The sequence below is a fragment of the Diceros bicornis genome, chromosome 5 (assembly GCF_020826845.1).
Source record: "Diceros bicornis minor isolate mBicDic1 chromosome 5, mDicBic1.mat.cur, whole genome shotgun sequence".
In the NCBI taxonomy this organism is placed as follows: Eukaryota; Metazoa; Chordata; class Mammalia; order Perissodactyla; family Rhinocerotidae; genus Diceros; species Diceros bicornis.
The window spans coordinates 41,213,252-41,233,928 of NC_080744.1; the positions used below are offsets into that span (position 1 = coordinate 41,213,252).

At 45.3% G+C, this 20,677-nt stretch overlaps 1 protein-coding gene across 5 annotated transcripts in view; it reads right to left on the reverse strand.

Moving 5' to 3' along the window:
- FRMD5 (FERM domain containing 5) overlaps positions 1-20,677 on the reverse strand; it is a 289,647-nt gene that overhangs the window by 40,056 nt on the left and 228,914 nt on the right. For all 5 annotated transcript variants that reach the window (XM_058541451.1, XM_058541453.1, XM_058541452.1 and 2 more), the window contains exon 2: positions 4,569-4,673. In XM_058541451.1, coding sequence (XP_058397434.1) covers positions 4,569-4,673 — 105 coding nt within the window. The remainder of the gene's footprint in view (positions 1-4,568; positions 4,674-20,677) is intronic.

A 20,677-nucleotide genomic window follows, 5' to 3' on the forward strand; every position in this document is an offset into this window, starting at 1 on the left:
AGTAAGGAATGATATGATTTTCTGAAATAAGCTCCCCATGGAACCAGCTGCGAAGGGAGAAAGGGAAAGAGTTCCAGCTTCAGATGCCATTTCTCGGCTTCCCTGGCAACGCTGCCTTCCACAGTGGGGTGCCAAAGTTCTGAGCCACGTTTCTGGCATACCAGTAGGCACAAGTGAATGCACGTATGTGTGAGGGGGACAAAGCCCCACCTGGCTTGAGTAGGGAAATGCTGCCTTTAATGGGTTGTGTGTGTGTGTGTGTGTGTTATGCACCAACTTTTTTTGGCAGGGGAGAGGTGAGTAGAGTAGGGGTAGGGACAGAGGCTATTGGTAGCAGCTCTAGAAAGTGTTAACAGGTGGAATTTCATATATGGTGAGAAGGCAGGGATGGCTGGTTTATATTCCATCTTTGTTTGAGTAACATATTGCCAACACTTGTGTTAGGGAATACGTACTCAGGATTCCTTGGCATCCAGGGATGTTTGAAGTGTAAGTCTCATAAGGTAACTACCACAACCAATGTGTAGGATAGTATCCTGTTTCCCTTGTGTTTTCAGAGGCAGGATATAGTAGCAATACATTTTTCCCCGTGGTACTTATGTTTGGGGTAAGGAAGCAATGAGACCATTCTCTATCTGTTTCCCAGTTCTACCTGGATGTTTTATAAAATGTATTATTGATGTTTGCTGCTTTTATGCTAATCAGGAACCTTGACAATTTGCAGAGAGGTAGAACTGCTATTATTTGGAGTTTGATTATCTGGAAATAGCTTAAAACCATAAGCTCTGTAAGGGTAGAAAACTCTGTCTTGTTTACCCCAGTATCACCAATGTCTAACACAGTGTTCAATATGCAGCTGTTGAACGGACGAAGGAACTGGGTCCATGCCTCCCTGTTTTCGAGCTACTTCCATTTAGTGTAACATCTTGGCAGAGTCCTCCCTCTGGCAGGAAAGCAGCCAGGGCCAGGCAGACGTCATCCTGGCCTCCCTCGATTCCCAGCTCTCACCTTCTGGGCTGGGCCATGGGTCATGCAGTTAATGGACCCACTAAGAGCCAGTTCTTCCGTCAGCTCCACATGGATAATCTGGGCTGACATTCTGCTCTCTTGCTTCCTCTGATCTGAGTTCCCATGAGGCTGGCAACTCATTATAGCCACTCAATGTGGTTAAGAGGTCCTTCTCACATTACACGGCCCACCGCGGCTCGGCTTCACAGGGAAGCAAAGGCAAGAGATGAAATTGCACGGAAACAACTGGGGTTCCAGGCTGTGCCCTTGAAGGCGGAGGCGGCCTGTCTGCTCAGAGCACACAGGAATTGTGTACAGAGAGAACATAGCAAGTGTCTGGGACTCAGTAAACAGAACGCCCCTAGACATTCGACTGATAGATTAAAATAAATAAACAAAGGAAGATAGAGACTAAGAGGAATCACTGTGAAATCTACTATCAGCAGAAGGCAGATGGAGCTGAATGACAAAAAGGCTATTCCCCTCAGCAACAGCTGGAGAGAAGACTTTAGTTTGTAGTGGAGTGAGAGCTCCAGAAAGGAGGAGGCTGGGAGAGATTGCGGGGGTGGGAAGGGAGTGGAAAGCTGTCACAGCTTGTCCAAGAGATTTTAAGGGTCTGGTAGAGAAATCTTGACAGGATCTCAAGAATTTGCTCATGGCCAGAGTTAACTTTTGCATCTGTCTGCCTAAATCTGGGTCCCAGAATCACTAGAAAACTGATTACACGGGGTTGGGGAGAAGGGGTCAAGATTAAAGGAAAAGAGGTTGAGAGAGGGGAATTTCCTCCTGTTTTGGGTGAATGGGCCATGTGCCATAATCCTCAGACTCTGGAGGCTTGAAAGGGTGCAGAGGAGAGGTCTGAGAGCAGGCTGAGACCTTGGGCCTCAGTCAGGAACAGGGGAGAGGGGGAATGAGGGCAGCTCCTCCAGGAGGGACCAGGACCCCATGGAGACTCCTGTAGAGCAAGCAGTGATGGGATGGATGTAAGCACTGGGTTCTGACTGCCTGGTGTCCCAGGGAAGGAGGTTAATTTTAGGGCCTCATACCCTGGGGGAGCCGGGAGCTTACCTCCTCCATCTCTGCCATGAATCAGTAGATCTAGGACAACAATTCTTTACAGGTCCATTTCCCCACAACTCTCAAGTACCAACTCAAGCCTCTCTGCTCTCCTTAACCCCTCAAAGAAGGCATAGAATCACACAACTTCAAGACTACCAGGTATGAATTCAGCATGGAATCTTAGAAACCACACAGGCTCTGGCATCAAACGGGTGACAGGCTTTGCCACTTGCCTTGGGCAAGTTACTTAACCTGTCTGAGGCTTTATTTACTCATCTGGAGAATGGATATTATAATTGTGGATACTCATCTCATTTGTGGTAAGGATTAAGTAACATATGTGAAGCTCTTAGCTTAGTGCCTGATACAACTCAGTGCTCAACATACACCAGCTGAAAGATCTAGGTTCATGCTCACTGCAGAGCCTGGCACACAGTAGCCACTCCATAAATGTTATTTCTCCTTTTCTCCATTTCCTTATTTTTCTCTATCTCCTACTGCTTAATCTTTTTCACCTCCACATACTCTCTTGTTCTCCTCAAGCACATTCTGATCTGACTAAAAAATAATGAACAGGATACATTTTTCCCTTTTTTCTTCACACACCACTCCCTTTGGGAGATGAAGAGACCTTGGGGTAACTGGCCTTCCTTTTTAAGGAGAAACAGCTCAGACCAAAGAAATAAACAACAACAAAAAACCCTTTGTAAAAATAGTCCATCATTATATAGTGAATGGACACCTACAGTACATGAGGACATATACCTCCTGGTGTTGTGGCACTTTTGGTGGATCTTATACTATGGTCCAGAGCTAAGGACAGCATTTATGTCAAGACAGTGGAGCCTTTATAGGGTGAGGGGCTGAATTCAACACTACTTTCCAAACACTGATGATGCTCAAAATTCTGCTGAGCCAGGAGGAATAAAATATGGCAGCAAAGTGGGGCAGCGCTTGTCAAAGGAAAGGGATACAGGCCTTTTGAGTCTTTCCTCAAGCTCATTGGTTTAGCATAAAACCCTAAATGTGACCTGGGGACACAGTGGCTCAGAGCATCAAAGAACAAAACAGCACTTGATTCTGGCACAGTGAGGGGGTATCCATTCATGCATTAGCTGTGGCCCTGGGCCCTGCTGGGAGGCTGCGCCCTCTGGGGCTCCAAGCCCCCAAGTGGCAGCAGAGATGAAGCCCATGTTTGGAGCTGTGAAGAAAATCAGTGGACCCATGAAAGTGGGGTCCTCTGGGATTCATAGTGATAATGTTTTTGGAGGGTGGTAGACAAGAGTGGGTGGTGGGCAGGGGTGTAGGGAAGGGAGACATTGAGGCCTGAATGTGTCTGCATGCTTTCCCACTTCAATGGGGATGCAGAGAGTACATCCCCACAGAGAGCAAAGGGCTCATGGACAGAAGTCATAGAAACAGCAGGTGTCTGCTAGAGGGGCAGCTGGACAAGTGGAAGGAGAAATATGGCACTGTAAACCATTAACTCACCCACTTGTCATTCCTTCAGCAAATATTTATTGACTATCCGCTACATTCTATGCTCTGTACTAGGTCTGTGGGAAAAAGTGATGAATGAGATAAAGTCCATGCCCTCACGGAACTTACATTTTTGCAGGGAACACAGGTAATCAAACAGGCAATCAGCATGGCGTAATAAGAGCTCCAATAGGAGTAGTTAGTACAGGGCACATGGGGGCACATTGGAGGGGCCCCTCATTCAGAGTAGGGGTTAGAGAAGACTTCCCGGAAGAAGTAAAAGTCTAAGCTGAGACTGTACGTGTGAGAAGGAGTTAGGCAGAAGAAAAGTGTGGAGAAATGAGGAAAGGATGTTCCACGCAGTGGGGACTGTATAGGTGAAGGCTCTGAAAAGAGAGAAGGATGACATGTGTGGAGAGCCACTGTATTGTCTGCCTGGGCCACAGCAGGGAGAAGACAGGTCAGGGGAGATGAAGCTGGAGAGTAGGCAGGGGCCTGGGGATAATGGATTTGTTTCTCTATCCGTCTCAAATATTATAGTCCTTGTCAACGCCCCATGTCTGTAGAGCCACCCATATCGTGCGGAGCAGAACAAGAACTGCAGGATTTGCAAGGCGCTGAAAGGCCCATGTCAATTCAGCTCTATCTCTGTCCTGCCCAGATTGGGTCGGCGTGGCACCGCGGGTGAGGCCATTCCTAACCAGAACAATGTGGGTCAGCCCATTTACTGGAAAGGGGGCAGGAGAGGCCCAACCTGTGACCTGGGCTCCAAGGCCACAAGACTAGCCCACTGGTCTGCCTCCAACTGGGCAACTTTGGGCAAATCACTTCAGCTTCTAGGCTGCCATTTTAGCATCTGTAAAATGGTGGGCCACACTAGGTGAGCTAAGTTGTCTTCCAGGTCTCATAATATGATCTGAAGAGATGACCCAACTGCTAAACTCTGAATATGAGTGACAGTTCAAAGCTTCCAGATTATTGACCAACCCTCTCCTCCATTTGTGCTTTGAATATTGACTTACCCGTTGCTTATCTGGGTCCACAAAGCGGATCCCAAAATAGTCTTTCTCAAGTAGGTTCAGGTGGTGGCAAAGAAGGTCAAACAGGTACTGGCCTTTGGCATCTCTCTGCAAAGAAAGAAAACACTGAGAAATGAGAGGGCTTCTTCTCTGTAACTTTGTTTTGATAGTTATTAAAAACCATTTATAATAGTTGCATGAGGATACTGAAGGGGCACAGGTCCATAACTATGCCTTCCATATTGTGATGCATTAGATATTCTCGAGAATTCTGAGGCTTTTAGCACCTAGAAGGAGCCCAAGAACCCTTCCTTCCACAAAGATGTCCGAGAGGTCAGAGTAGAGTCAGGTAAGCCCAGTCTCGATCTCTAATGCACAAAGCTTTCCTAGGGAATGTTGCTGTAGAATATACTGAGTACAACTGGCTCTGCCTCTAAAGTATATCTCGAATCCTCCCACTTCTCTCCACTCCCATTACCAATCCCATCGGTTAAGCCACCACCACCTCTCAACTGGACCATAGCCAGAGCCTTCTAACAAGTTCTCTGCTTCTGCTCTCACCCTCTCTCAACACAGCAACCAAGGTGACCACAATTTAGATATAAAGTCTTTTTTGCTGAATAAGTAATACAGGCACACAGTAAGACATTCAAACGTACAAAGGGATATACTTTGAAGACTAAGTCTCCCGGGGGCCAGCCCTGTGGCTTAGCGGTTAAGTGTGCGTGCCCCGCTACTGGCGGCCCAGGTGCGCATCCCGGGTGCGCACCGATGCACCGCTTGTCCAGCCATGCTGAGGCAGCGTCCCACATACAGCAACTAGAAGGATGTGCAGCTATGACATACAACTATCTGATGTGCAACTATGACATACAACTATCTACTGGGGCTTTGGGGAGAAAAAGGGAAAAAAAGGAGGAGGATTGGCAATAGATGTTAGCTCAGGGCTGATCTTCCTCACAAAAAAAAAAAAAAAGAGTAAGTCTCCCTTCTACCCTAGTCACCCTGTGCTTCAGTTCCACTCCCCAGAAGCAACTCCTTACCAGCTTCTTGTGTATCCTTAATGTGGTATTTTATACATGGGCAAGCCTACATCCTTATACATCTCCTCTTTTTAAAATACATTGGTGGCATATTTTATACTGTATTCTGTTTCTTGGGATTTTTCCCCACTTAAGATATCTTGCAAATCCTTCCACAGCAGTATACATAGATACGCCTCACAGTTTTTAACTGCTGCATACCTCTGGAATACCTAAATGTATTTACCCAGCTCCATATTGAAGGAATTTGTTTCTAATCTGCTATTACAAACAAGGCAGCAGCGAGCACACAGTGATCTTTAATTATGTTACCACTCCTGCTTAACACTGTCAGTGGCTTCCCGTTGTTCTCAGAATAAAATCCAAACTCTGATCATGGCCTCCAAGGCCCTACACGACCTGGCTCCCGCCTCCTCTCTAAACTCATCCGAAATCATTCTCCTCACCACTCTCCGGCTACAGCCTCTCTGTTCCTGAACGCTCTGAGGCTTTTCTTCCTGTCTTTGTATTCCCTCTGCCCAGAATGCCCTTCCTCCAGCTCTTCCCACAGCCACTCCTCGTCTCCTTGAGGTCTCAGCTCAAATGTCCTCTCTGCAGAGAGGTCTTTCCCCTATAGGATGGCCCCTCCCAGTTACTATCTCATTTATCCTGTTTATTTTCTTTATAGCACTGACAACAATCTGTAATTATCTTGTTGATCTGTTTACTTATTTATTATCTGCTTCCTTTCTAGACTATAATTTTCATAGGGACAGGAGCCCTCCCCTACAATTTAGCATAGGGCTTGGCATGTGGCAGGTAGGTCTTCAATAATTATTTGTTGAGTAAGTGAATGATTGAATAGAATGTAGAAGGTTGGCTAAAACGTTTCACAAAATGTTAGGAAATTAGGCCATTTCTAAACCCATAATCTTCTCATTCAGGGACCTGCCTGAGTATCGGGATGAGCCGGGAGGAGAATGACTTGCAGGAAACTGTCAGAACATCTGGAGCTCTGCAAGACAGTGATCTCTGGATCTGTCCCCCGTGGTCTCCGCGGCTCAGCTGAGATGATCAACTCTGTGTCTAATTCTGCATCCAAATCAAGGTTGTTGTCTTATAAGATCCAAAGTATCTCACTTGTGCCACGGCCCAAGGCTATGGGTAATTACAGAAGGGCCTGGCCCTGTTCCAAGAATAGGCAGATCTTTAAGACCCCCACAAAAGGTTTACACCTCACCTCTTCCCCCTCTGCTGGCTCACCCTATACTTTCTAAGGAGAACTAGGGCAGGATATTAAATCTCTCAGCAAATATCTTAAGCAGCTTATCCTTGCAGGATTGGAAGGATGAGTGAGTGGACAGCTCAATTAAGGAAGGCGGTGCCATGTGGGCACCTTCCCCTCTTCTTCTGCTGCCCCACACTCCCTCTCTCAACATAATCCTGAGGGAGCGGACCTCATTCTTACACCCTTTGGTTTCCCACCTGAAAGAGCTCCTCTCAGGACAGAGATTTGTTATGAATCACACTGGGACCTCTGGGTGGTGGGCCACAGACCAGGTCTTTCCAAGGACTCCATCAACAACTGTCTTTTTGGGCAGAGGCTGTCAACTGTTTACCTACTGATGCCCCACAGTGTGATACGCTCATTTTTAAGGTTGTTTTAGGAGCAGAGGAAATATGTTTAACTCTATCCCAAGCAGCATATCCTGTACTATTATCTCCCTCAGAGCAACTGAAATGGAATATTAAGAGACAGTTGCATATTGTGAATATTTTTCTCTACAAATTTTACTTTGCACCATGCTGGCTACTACATTCTGATCAGCTGGGGTGAGTTTTAATGGCTAAAGAAGTCTGCTTCCATACATACAACAACCGTATTAGCAGGATCCTGGGGTAGCCATGGGAGAAAACATGCCTCTGTGATAGAAATCCCATGGACTTTTAATGTGAATCATGTCTTTCACAAAAACAACTCATTCTCATGGGCCTGCAGCTCAGATACACTTGTAGGGCTCTAAGCTGGTAAGAACTTTAAATTCAGTAGATCCAACCTGAGAGTTCTCCCACTTCACAGGAAGAAAAAGGAAGGATGGCTTTTCTCCATGTAGTCATGAAAAAAATACGCATCCCATTATATATTCCCTATATCAATAAAAAAGGACCTTTTTCTTGTTATTTCTCAGCATCTGTTGAAACCCTTGCTCTGCACCATGAAGTCATAGTTCCCTCAGGTTCCCATTTACCAGTGGTAGATGCATGGTTTTGAGCTACAAGGCTCTTGCGTAGACTAATGAAGAGAAGCATCTTCCTTTGCTGTTTCTCCAAGGCTGGAGGGTGGGAGGTGAGGGGAATGCAGAGAGAGGTAAGAACAGAGCTCCTCTTTATAGCAGAATTCCATGAAGTTTAAATACCCAGCAGAAACACAAAGGCAGAATCAACTCAGAGCACTGCTGTAGCACCTTTCACAGTGGGTTGCAACCTGCCCCTCTCTTGGAGCACTCACGCCTGTGGCTGCTGGAGAGGCCTAAGGCAGCCTTTGGGAAGAAGTTGCATTCAGCTGAACTATACTAGTGGGCTCCCTACAACAAGCCACTGTCTGGGGCAAGGTTTTAGGAATTTTAAACTTCCTGGCCTTGTGGGTCCCCTTGCACTTCCAGATGCCAGCTGTGACCTAGGATTCCCTCTGTGTGGTCTCCCTGCTCTAAGCCTGGGGCTTTCTGGAATATTGTTGCAGCCAGTCTTCTCTTTTGGTGGGATGGCAACATCCAATGACTTCTATCTTCTTTTCCCTTTGCCTGCAATTGCCCTGGTTCTATGGCTAAACTGTCTGTTGTGTGCTGAATGTTGTGCCATTGATTACACAGGAGAAACAGGCACTCACGTTGACAGGTGATTACTGTTCAGTCACAAAGCCAGGGCTCCATGCCTGAGGACATTTATCTTCAGGACAAGTGAGCTGAGGCAGAGCACCCAACTCCAACTAACCCTCTGAGGTTATTCTCTTCCCAAAGACATTATTGGGTCAAAATAACTTATTAGGCACACATTTAAAAAATAAATTTATATTTTATGAACCACAATAGTACCCACACATATTGGAAAATAATAGTGCATATATAAGTGCAACCCATTTATTCTCTTTATATGGTGCACAGAATGATTCATGAGCCCCTTGGAATCATTCAGCAACTCTGAGGTTGGGATAATTCATATTCTTGCTCCTCCCTGGAGCGCCTGGTTCTGGTTTTCTATGGTGTGTCTATTCTTTAGGGAAGGGACTGAAGCAGCAAGCAGTAAACAGGCCTGAGCCAGTGACCTAAACTATTCAATAATGTTAATTGCATTTTCTGCCTCATAATCAACACCCTTAGGCAGGAGAGAAGCTTCATTTTAACCCATCATGGGGTCAATCCCAGGGACTACGGCATGGGACATCCTGATCAGAGGGACTCACATGTAGAAAGCCCCCACTCATTAGGCCTCACCTATTCAATCCAGCTTCCCTGCGAGGCAGGCAGATTTTAAGTTCAAACTACGTGAATCTTGAAGAGGGCAAAAGCGATCACAACTTTCAGATCCTGGGCCACATGCAGTGAAATGGGAGCTGGCCACAGTTTCGTGGGCCCTTAGAGAAGGCAGAGGTGAGATGGAAGGAGTAAACAGTGGGCATCTGCGGTCCAAAAGCACAAGAGGCTGGGGGTGGTGGTGGGAGGCTCCACCAGGATGGAGATGCCTAGAGGAGAAGGCAAGAGCTGAACAAGTTGTCTTCAGGGGCCTGACAGGGAAGGACTAGGCACCAGGGGTGGGATGGCATCTCAGCCTCTATTCTAGCTTAACTTGATAGTTAAATTTCTTGTAGACCAAAGACTTCTTTGCTTTTCTTACCAATGTCCTCTAAGGGCCTGTGTGTGCTGATGCCTGCCAGGTTCAGGAGCAGATGCTGTGTAAAAGCACTTTAATGTCACAGAGGAACAGCTACATTAGCTCATCTTCTCAGGGCCATGGCATGAGTAAGCTGAGCCGGAAAGTGTGAATCAATTACTGGGGTGCAGTTCACACACTATACCCAGCCCAGCTTTCTGAGGCAGAGGGAGGATGAGGTGCACAAATCCTAACAGCAGGGCCCCAGATTTCTTAACCTCAGCACCTTCCATGCTAATTTACATTTTCTTTGAAGGGAGGGAACCCCTACCAAGCTCCTGGCCCAGGAGCCCACTTTTCTTGCTTAGTTGTAAACCAACAAAATCTGTCCAGGAACTGCTGAGGCTGCAGCTGGAAAAGCAGCCAGCTCACTTTGGGAGAAGATGGGGAAGTTCATTCCAGGGAGAAATGCAGCCATACTGTCTTGTGTAGCAGGTCGCCCCAAATGCAGCAGGGCCATAGCTGAGCCCTGACCAGGCATGCCCTCTCAGGAGGAGACGGACCCAGAACTCGGCAGTTAGGCTGGGAAGGATGGGGTCCACACAGCCACTTGGTATCCGACTGTAGCGCCAAGAGGCTAGTGTGGGGCTAGGTGGCCATGCAGCTCCTGGGGGAAAGGCCAGGCCCCGAGTGGAGGGAAGTCAGAATTCAGAGGGAGAGAGAACAGTGCTTACCCAGACTTCTGCAGCCACTGGCCTCATAATCCTGAATAAATGCAGCAACTTCTTGCCCCAATACCCTCCCTTCTACATGCAAATTGAGGGAGTCAGGGTGATTGTCATGACGCAAATAGATATCTACAGGTTCAGATGTCAGGCAGGGTGCCTCAGGGAGCCCTGTTGGCAGTCCTTGCTCAGGTCAGGGAACTGGCTTAGCTCATCACCACATGGTATGGCATGCAGAGGATGTGCATGTGGGGCAGGGAAAACATATTCAGTCTGGAACATGGAGGTCACTGTGTGCAAGTAAATGTCATGGAAGGGAGGACTAAGTGTTCTGTCAGCACAGATGGCCCAAACCAGACTCAACAAGGGCAATTAAGACCCTCTGAGCAGAACCTTCAAACCTGCTGTGTGCAGCTTGTAAGAGCAGGGCTAACGAGAGGGCTAGACTTAGTGAGATATCAATGATGATGCTTCAAGAGCCAAGGCGTCCTCATTCCTATGTGGATTCCTCGTACCCAGTGAAGTTTCCGGAAAGAAAAAAAACCTGAGCTGCGCCTGAAGAAAAGCAAACTTGTTTCTCTTCCCACAGTGAGGCCACTTGTATAGGAAAGTGACTCTTAGAAGCATCACTGTTTCTTGCTATTGACTGAATAAATTTTGGTTGTATTTTTCAAGCCAGTGCTGAATATCTCAGTGGACTAGCCATGTCACAGCTGCAGAATTACTGAAAACTCAGGCAGGCTTATTAGAAAAAAACTCATTACTTTGTATTTGTGTGAAGCTCATATTCTCTCCCTCTTTCACACACACACACCCTCTCATACAACTATGCCTCTCATACAATGTTGCTTCAGATAACTTGTAAAGAAAGTCTGGCATTTTGGGGGCAAATAGACTTCTCTTTGCCTCCAACTCTAAAGACAGTTTGACAACTCATTTTATTGCCTCTTTTTAATTTTTTTATTTTTTGCAAAGGGCAAATGCACGTGTTGTTTGGCAAATCCGTGAATTTCTGGGATTGTAGGGAGTGGCCTGGGTGGCCAGTGTCAGGAGAAATATGGCAAGCTTGGCATCCTCACTGGTTCTCATAACCCTGTAGCTATTCCCCTAACTTCCTCCCAGCAGAAAACTGTTTATTGGCCAGTACCAACAAATGTGATGGATTCTGAGCTAGGCACATCCCATAAATGAGAGAGGCCAGGATTTTTGAGTTCTGGTGCAGTTTCCTTTTCAACTATCCTATCAGGTCACTAGGTTCCCTAGAAGAGAGGGGGAGGCAAAGGGAGCAGAGAGGGGAAGGGCTCTGGGAAGGTGAGGGCACTGAAGATGAGCACTAGGCTTGGAGTCAAGGCTCTGCTCTGCCACTTCTCAGCTTATGACTTCAGATCTGTCTGAGCTTCTGTTTCCTTATCTATAAAACAAGGTTAATACTACATCTCTCAAATAATTATTGTGAGGCTCAAAACAAGAGACAAAATTTAGTAGATAAAAACCCTGTGTATTTTTCCTACCAACTTCCTCTGCCTCCTGTGACCTCTTCTTCCTTTAGGCAAAAGGGCTTGAACATGACAAGGCCCTAGCAATGAGACTGTGCACTCATGGAACACAAGCCAGTCCTCCCTGGACAAGAACACTCAGGTGGGTCCTGGCTACACGTCCACCTGAGCAGTGTCCCCAAGCTTATGGGGATGGCAACCATTTTGGAAATCTGCCCCACAGGGCTCTCAAAGCACAGATCTGCATCTTCTTCACACTCCAAGGCTATTTTCCCAGACTAGGTCAGAAGAAGAGTAGACAATCTCAAATATAGGCCATCAACCCAAACCCCTCAGAGGCTTGGTAGCTTCTACTCAGTGCCATGGAGACAAAGGCAGAGCTTCTTATGATACACTCTTGACATGCTCCCGACACTCGAGAAGGAGGAGCTGAGTGAGATGGAGGATGAGATATGACACAATTCCAATAGACACGGTACTTTTCAATGCCTTGGCATTAACTAGAATAAAAAGAAAAAAGCATTTGGCAAAATGTATTTCATTAAATTAACCCAGAGCCTCAATCTCTCTCAAAAAACATAATTGGTTCTCTCTGGTGTTCAAGCTACGGAAGCTAACTGTAGTCTCAGACTCTTCTCCCTGGAATCCTGTTGGCAGGTAAAGGGGGAGGGATGGACAAGTAGAGCCCACGGCTGTCTGATCAGAGTCCCAAGTTCCCTAAAGCTCACCCAGTCACTCATAGCCACTGGCATCCCTAGCTAGGACCAGACAGGTCATTCTCATTGCTTCTCCTGAGAAGGACAGCCAGGGCCTCCCTTGAAAAGTCCCTCATCATAGCAGACAGAGCTCTGAGGTAGGGTTCCAGGGCCTGACTCTTGGTCTGTGGTCCCACTGACGGTACAAAGCCACATTTATGAATGCCTCCCTTCCCAGCACTAAGGGGAAACAACCTCACTGGAACAACAAAACTGAGAGTCCCAGGAGAGCAGTGAGACAGCTGGGGCCAGAAGCCAAACAGATGGTAGAGAGATGGTTTACTGTACAAATGCTGAGGCCTGGGAAAGCAATAGGATAAACCCCAAATCTCCCAATAGTGGCTGTCCCAGTGGTGGAGGGGGACAGAAGGGAGGCAAGGTAGGAGGCAGATGGCTAGCTCACTTGAAAGTAGAGTTTCCTTAATAAATAACCAATTCAGAACCATACCATGCTCTGGGCCAGTGGTTCTCAAACTTGAGCCTGCATCGGAGTCACCTGGAGAGTTGTTAAAACACTGAATGTTGGGCCCCTCTCCTAGAGTTTCTGGTTCAATGGGTCTGGGGTGGGGCCCGATAATTTGCATTTCTAGCAAGTTCCCAGGTGATGCCGATGGTCTGGGGATCACTGGACTAGATCAATCCTTCTCCAGCACCTGTTGGTCACTAGCACCTCTTGGAGCAAAGACTGCAGGGATAAGGGAGGAGGAAAAGTGGATACCTGAGCCCCACCACAATCCAGCTCTGTCAGCACAACTCGCACTTTTATTCAGCTTCCACGTTGTCACATACCAAGAGTAGCAACTTCAGAGCGTTAGGCTTGTGAGTTAAATACTACAGACTCTGCTCCTTCCCACCAGGATTTCAAATCCTGCCTTTCACAACAGTGGGCAGCTGCCCAATTCTGGCTGAAAAGTTCAAGTCTCTAATTACAATTTACTTTCAATGGTTAAGTAGCTCTAAACTCACTGCACTTTTGCTATGAACTAGATCATCAGAAAGTAAAGCTGGCAGTTATCATCAAACCTAATTCAAAAGCTCCCTTCTCACCTCAGTTCTGCTGTCAGTGGCAGGGAGTCTGTTCCAGAACATTTCCTCTTCTGGCCTCTAGGGTCTCATGTCTACGAGGTGAGTAGGGAGCTGTCCCAGACCTCTGCCTGCTGCTTCCTTCTCCCTGTATCTGTGCTCTTTAAGCTTCTCAGTCAAACTTGAGTCTTGGCTGTCATGACAAGCCTTCTCTCTCTCTCTTTCCTGGGAGAGGATCCAGCTTTCTCTCCATCAGGGGATGGGGAAGTGAATGGGTTTAGGATATGTGCCTTGAGGATGTCCTTCCATGCCAGGGAGGCAAGTCTTCTGTGTTCAGCTTTGAACAGGGAGTTTGGGGCAGGAGGAAGTGATGGGAGTAAGGAAAGGCAAATTCTGATTGTGATCTCTTGGACAAGTCATTTCCTTTTCTGAGCCTCAGTTTCCTTCTGTATAAATGATCTCATGTCCCCTTATGTGCCCAAAGTCTCTGATTCTGTTATTAGATGACCAGAGTAAATGCACCCCAGGTCTATCTGGTCTTAAGTGAGGATAAAAAAAGTTAAAAAAAAAAGGTTTATCAGGTAGCTTTACAAGGCAGATGTTTATTAAGACATTTATTGCTAGTTTAATTAATTTAAAAAACTCAGGGCAATTGCTCAAAATAAACGGAAAGAGTAACTAAACAGAATCCATTCAATTCTACCAAGAGCCTCTAGCAGGCCTGAGACAGTGAAGACCATTATGTGAAACTATTATCCTTCATGAGTCTGGTCATTTTACATTCCATTGTGAGTGATGGAAAAATCCTGTTAGATCATCCAGTGCCCGCCTCCAGCCTCACATAGTGAAGATTGTTGCAGGATCTTCTCAGAAGGGATCCTGAGGTTCTACCTCCCTCTGTCCTCCCCAGGCCCACTGTTTCCTAGACTACAACCCAGGTGGCAGTGGGGCTCCTGAATCTCTATATGGTAGGGCCTGAGGGATGACAGTCTGGCTGGGGTAGGGCTGGGGAATGAAGTTTTATTTGCATGGCTCTGTATATAAGATTGAGAACTCTTCAACTGTCCCATAAAGAAGAGACAGGAATGACAGAGATGGGAAGGGGTTAATAAAGTATCCCTTCCAACCTCATTCCACACTATCCTAAACCTACCCAGAGGCAGAGCCTCCGAACCTGGGCTGAGGTAAAACCTGAGAGGGTGCTTTGAGGTGAATGCCCTTGGGTCCCAGAAGTTGTTAGTTTCCCAAGAGTTCTCCCAGATGTCATACTTCAATCGCTGAGTGGCAGCAGGTGCCTCTTGGTCTATAAATAATTCTTGGGCTTGGAAATGTATCTCCTAATGTGCACTAGGGGTGGGGTGAGGATCACCAGGTCCCCAGTGAATCAGATAAAACCATGGCCCAGGCCTTGCAGTGTGATGGAGAGAGCAATCAGAGGAGGCAAGACTTCTGGAAGTGTGTCACTGGTCCTTCAGCAGTTCTTTGGCCTGAAGAGTAGGGGTACGTGCAGGAGAGGCAGGAGTCTTGAGCCTAGGAATGCCCCCGAGGCCTCTGGTGCATCCCTGTCATCTCTGTGCCTCTGCACAGCAAGGCCACCAATACTGAGACCAAGAGTCCACTGAGGGCTACGGAGCAACACTGGTCAAGATGTCACCACTGAAAAAGTCTTGCACATCTGCTGCCATCTGAATATTGTGATACTTGAAGGCCAAAAAATGGATGACAAACCATTGGGAAAAATACTCAATTCAATGTCTATCTATTGAGAGCCTTCCTGGGCAAGGCACTATCTGAGCGTTCTCAGGGCTGCAGAGATATGGGATTTAGAGATATCTGAAAAAGCGACTTGGAAAAGCCATCTTCTTTCCTCTAATTTCATGGCACTCACTATCTGTACCACTTAACTGTCTTACTGCTGCCCCTTCCACATTCATGTCCACTTTCCTCTCCATTACTGAGCAAGACGGAAGTGTGGTATCCAGTGTTTGCACCCATGGTGCACAGCCTAGTGCCTGTACATGATCCTCAGGAAGTATTTGTTGACTAACTACTAAGTGCTATGATATGACAAGGCTAACAGCTGAAGATGAGCAATAGCTCATCTTACCTGATGAACTCCTCCTTCCTGGGTCTCCAACTCCTAATACCCAGTGAGATCAGTGAAGGAAAGAACAGAGAAGGATCATGTTGGGGTAAGACTGTTTCTGGAAATGGAGTCTCTGTCCAAAGCAGAGTCTAACTTAACTCTAATAATTCATTTCAGGATTGGTCTCCCAGGTATTACCTTTTGTCTAGTTTACTGATTCTAACTCCATAGGCTATACTTGAGTGGGACAAGGGGCTCCCAGCCGAAATGCCACTGGGTACCAGAAAGGTGCCTGCAATACAGCCCAGCTCCAATACAGCCCAGCCTAACTGCTTAGGCCACCCACACACAGTCATGGGAAAGGAAAACATGGCTCTACTTCCAGGAAGGTTTCTAGCTGGGTCCTTGCCGTTGGAAAGGGAATTAAAAGTTCAATACTTGAAAAGAATAATCATTACATCTGCTAAATTACATTGATGTGAATCTCACAGCCAAGTTCTTTCGAGGGAGTTGATGTTGGAAAACACCTCCATGCTCGTGGGCTCATGAGGAATAGAATTTAGGATGCTTTTAACTTCTGGAAATTATCAAATGCCTGCCTATGGGCAAATTCCATGTGTCTCTAGGGATTTCCTCTGTCCCTTACAGTTTTTCTGATGCTTTGCCTGTCTTTCTAAAATATTTCTGACACCTGGCCAAAGTGCCACAGGATCTTCTTTGGGCTTCAGCACCTCAGACCAATGGGTAATTAATAACACAGGACTGGATACCTGCCTTATTACTTGTCACAGGTCAGGTTCCTCAGGAAGTGGACTCTGGGATGGAGTTTAGCATGCAAGATGTTTTTAAGGAGTGCTCTTGGGATCAACACCCATGGAAAGGAGTGGAGGAAAGCTGAAGTGGGTAGAGGCAGATGCTGAGCTGCGATGCAGGCCTACTGCTGACTTGGCTGAACCATGGGGAGCTCTGGACTAGAATGGTCCTTTAGAGCTGTTTCAAGGTGAGTCAAAATAGCCAGGCCTTTTATAACCCTGCCTCGAGCAGTCATTGGATGTGGACCTGAAACAGCGTTCCCAGGGGGATTGGACATCAGAGTTCTTTACCTCACTCTCGACACAAACCCAATATCATAACTACCATTTCTTAAGAACCTACCATGTGCAAAGCATTCTACAAGCATTATCTCTAATGCTAACAACAATTCCATACTCCCATTTTACAAAACAGGAAACTAAAGCTTAGTAGAGTTAAATGACATGTCTAAGACCACATAACTAGTACATGGGACACAAACCCAGGCCTGCCTCGCCCCAGATTCACATTCTTTCCATTAAGCTAAATTACCGTCCTTTGATTTTCTCATACGGCCCCTGCAGAAGCAACCTACAGCTCCATCCTTCTATGTAACTTTGGGTTGGATTTATAACCCTCTGACTATGTGTTTAATAATGTAGCTAAGCCCATTGCTTGAATTCTTTTATGAATTCTTTGGATCTCTTAGACCTGGGCACTATTGGCCTGCTTCAACCAGAAAACCACTCCTGTTGGTAAAAGTACAGATGCTGGGCTTCTCTATGAGGGCACACAAAGGGGGAAATCCTCAAAACCTAACAGGAAACCAGCAACTTAGTCAACAATATTTGAAGATGATGAATAAGAAATGAGCAGCATTTAAAGCCAGATTTCTTTTTACTTTTTTTCTTTTAGATTTTTTTGGATCAGAAAATTTCCAAATTTCTATATCCTGGAGATAAGAGATCAGCTGGTAACCAATCCCAAATCCCCCAGATTGGGGAGTGGAGGCAGGAGCTGGGTGTAACAGGAGAGGTCATATGCACTCTTTCTATACCCCCAAAGGCTGTTATCAATCTTGTTCTTCCTTTGTACACTCCACATATCCCTAATCTTCAACATGACATGTGTAGGCCAGAGGAAGTCATCAGCTCATGACAAGAAAAGCTGCTACCTCGGCAAAATGATGCATCATTGGCAAGTTTATTTGGCCCTGTGGGTCTTGCTCCCCAGGTAGAGTATCTTATATGTTGTTCTCTGTGGTGCTTGTTCCTTTTTTTTTTTGGAAAGATTTGCTCTGAGCTAACATCTGTTGCCAATTTTCCTTGTTTTTTTTTTTTTTTTCCCCTCCCCAAAGCCCCAGTGCATGGTTGTATATCCTTGTTGTAAGTTCTTCTAGTTCTTCTATGTGAACAGCTGCCCCAGCATGGCAAGTGACAGACAGGTGGTGTGGTTCTGCCACCGGGAAACGAACCCAGGCCGCCGAAGCAGTGAGAACACCGGACTTTAACCACTAGGCCATCACTGCTGGTGTTGGGGTGCTCTTTTTAATTCATCAAAGATGCTTACTTAGAAAAGCATGCGACATCAGACCTATGTAAGCAGCAGAGTTAACGGTATGGGCTCTGGAGCAGCCTCCTCAGTGTATTCAAGTCCTCCCTGCACTTCAAGTAAGAATTCTTTTGAGACCCTGTTACTTACACCTATTCTCCCTGCCCATGGAGACTCTAGAGACAAAGATTGATGGGATGATTCCCTCAATTTTCCATTAACTAGAGATGAATCTTATTTTTGGGTAGGGAAGAATCTCTTACAAACTACAAAGGGATGATATACTATGTCATAACAGAGGTATGTTCAAGGTACAGGAATAGTTGGCATAATGAGACTATCAGAAAGACCTGACCTTTAAAGGAAGTGATTTACAAATAGAGTCTTGAAGGATGCACGGAAGCTTACTGGCCTAGGAGTGGGAGACCAGCAGAGAGGGAACAGCATGTGCAGAGAAGGCCATGTTCTAGGAATTTCAACCAACTGCCCTGGTACAAGGAGGTCTGCTGCAGAGATCAATGTGGAGAGACAGACAAGGACTAGATGGTGCTGTGCATGCTGTGCTAAGAAGTTTATTCTGTAGGTGATGGTAAAGGGTGGAAAGATTTTTAAGTGGGAATGGAACTTGAACACATTTTGTATTGGTGGAGGAGGACTGGAAGATGGTAAAACTAGAAGCAGGGAGACCAGTTGGAAAACCATTGTAACAATCCAAGTGAGCTCTGATGGGCACCCCGACTAAGATAATGGCAATGAGGATAAAAATGTGATGGATTAAAGAAATACTTAGGCGGCAGAATGAACAGTGGTTTAAGTGACCAATTTGAAGAGGGGTGTGAATAAGAAGTAGGAATGGAGGACAATTTTCACAATTTCAGTTCAGCAAGGAGGCTGGAAGAATAGGTTGAAAAGCTATTTTTAAATTGAGCATTATCATGATGACTTTGGTGAATGGGTCACTAATTCTTTTAAGGCTCTGACTATTCAATTAATTAAGGAAATAATTGAGATTTCTTAGCTTGGTCATTACATTGATTTATTTTTAGAGCACATTGTTTTGACAAATCTGGTCTTTTAAAAAAACGTTTGCTAGGATACATTTCCTTCTTGTAGGTACCACGGTTGAATTCAGTTATCAAAGCACAGAAATCACGTTTGTATAAATAGAGACTTGACCATTTCTTTAAAGCAAGTTGCAGATGCTCTCCTCTGAGCTTCCATAGCATTCTGGGCATACCTTCCCTCTCAATATGTTGTAACTATCTACTAATTTGTCATGGAGACAGGGTGGGTGGGACAGAGACCTGGTCTTATTCCTTTTGGTATGCCTGATCCTTGAAACATAGTGGGCACTCAAGAAATAAATCCTGACTGTAAAAGCTGTGAAAATAAAAGTAGTAAATTATATCTAACAGATCCCATTCCAAGTGCCTTTTTCCCAGACTGGCCAGCAGAACTGAAACTAATTCTACACAAAAAACTACGGGGATGCTCCTATTGACCCACCAGCTGAGGTTCAGCACTAACTTCGAGTTGTATGTTGGTGATCACTTTCACACCAAGGAGAGTCAATTCCAGGCATAGGAAATACAATACATCTGAAGATTTGGCCCATCAGTGGGAGCTTTGGAGGCAATATTTCTTCACCTCTAAGATTCTTACTCAAGAAATATATTAAGAGAATTACTGCCGCTCATATTTATTGTCAAATTAGCCATGACACCTGCAAAATGTTTTGACTTTAAGTTGAATCTCAAAAGCTTCATTTGCATTTTCTCTTACTCAGGGATATTGCTAGAAAAAGTCAGGACTGGAGGTATAGGGGTGGAGGGAGAGGGACAGAGAGGATGTTTCATCTTCGGTTCTTCAGAGTTGAATTAAATATTTTAAATTAATCATCTCTGATCTGTCATTAGGGGATTTTCCATATGCTTTTCACAAATTAAAGCTGCTAGGAATTTACAACTTAAGAATTTATGAAGGTCAAGAATATGGAATTCCAACTAATATCTGAAGTGAAAGCCTCAAAGACAAGAGTCCCTCACATCTGCCCCCTCCCTCTTCTAGAGCAATCTAGTACAGGGCTACTGCTGAGATGTAGACATTTCCAAATGCAGCAACACTGAAACTCATTATGAGTTTTAACAACTTGCTTTTCAGAGTCTATGGGGCTTTGACAATCTAAATTTAGGTCTCCTTAATGGAATAGCTTTGCTTTAGAAAACAGATTTTGTCAAGGGCTTTATAACCCTATTCTCCCCAAAACTCATTTAACCTTACTCATTTGGAACAATGGAAGGGGGAAGAGATAGGAGAGGGCTAGGATTACTTAGCAGTGTCTTAATTTTAAATGTTTAAAATAAAATGAAATTTTTGTTACTTTCAATGACATATATATAAAAGTTAAAATATAAATGAGTCATGAGTAATTAGGTATTCATAATCATAACACACAATATATTTTCATGAATAATAGTGTTCCATAAGATAAAGAGTACTTTAATATTTAAGAATTAATTAGACCCAGAACCTAAAGTTCCAAATATTTAACAACGCTTTTTATTCACTTCTGTGCTGGGTGGAATAGTATCCCCCTAAAATACATGTCCACCTGGAACCTCAGAATGTGACTTTATTTGGAAATAAGGTGTTTGTGATACCAGCTCAAGACGAAGTTGACATAAGGGAAGCCATATTGTAGAAAAGAAAAACCCTATTGTAACTTTGAATGACCTCTGACAAACTAACCCAGCTGGATATGCACCCTCCAGGAGATCTAATTGCTCTGTAGATTT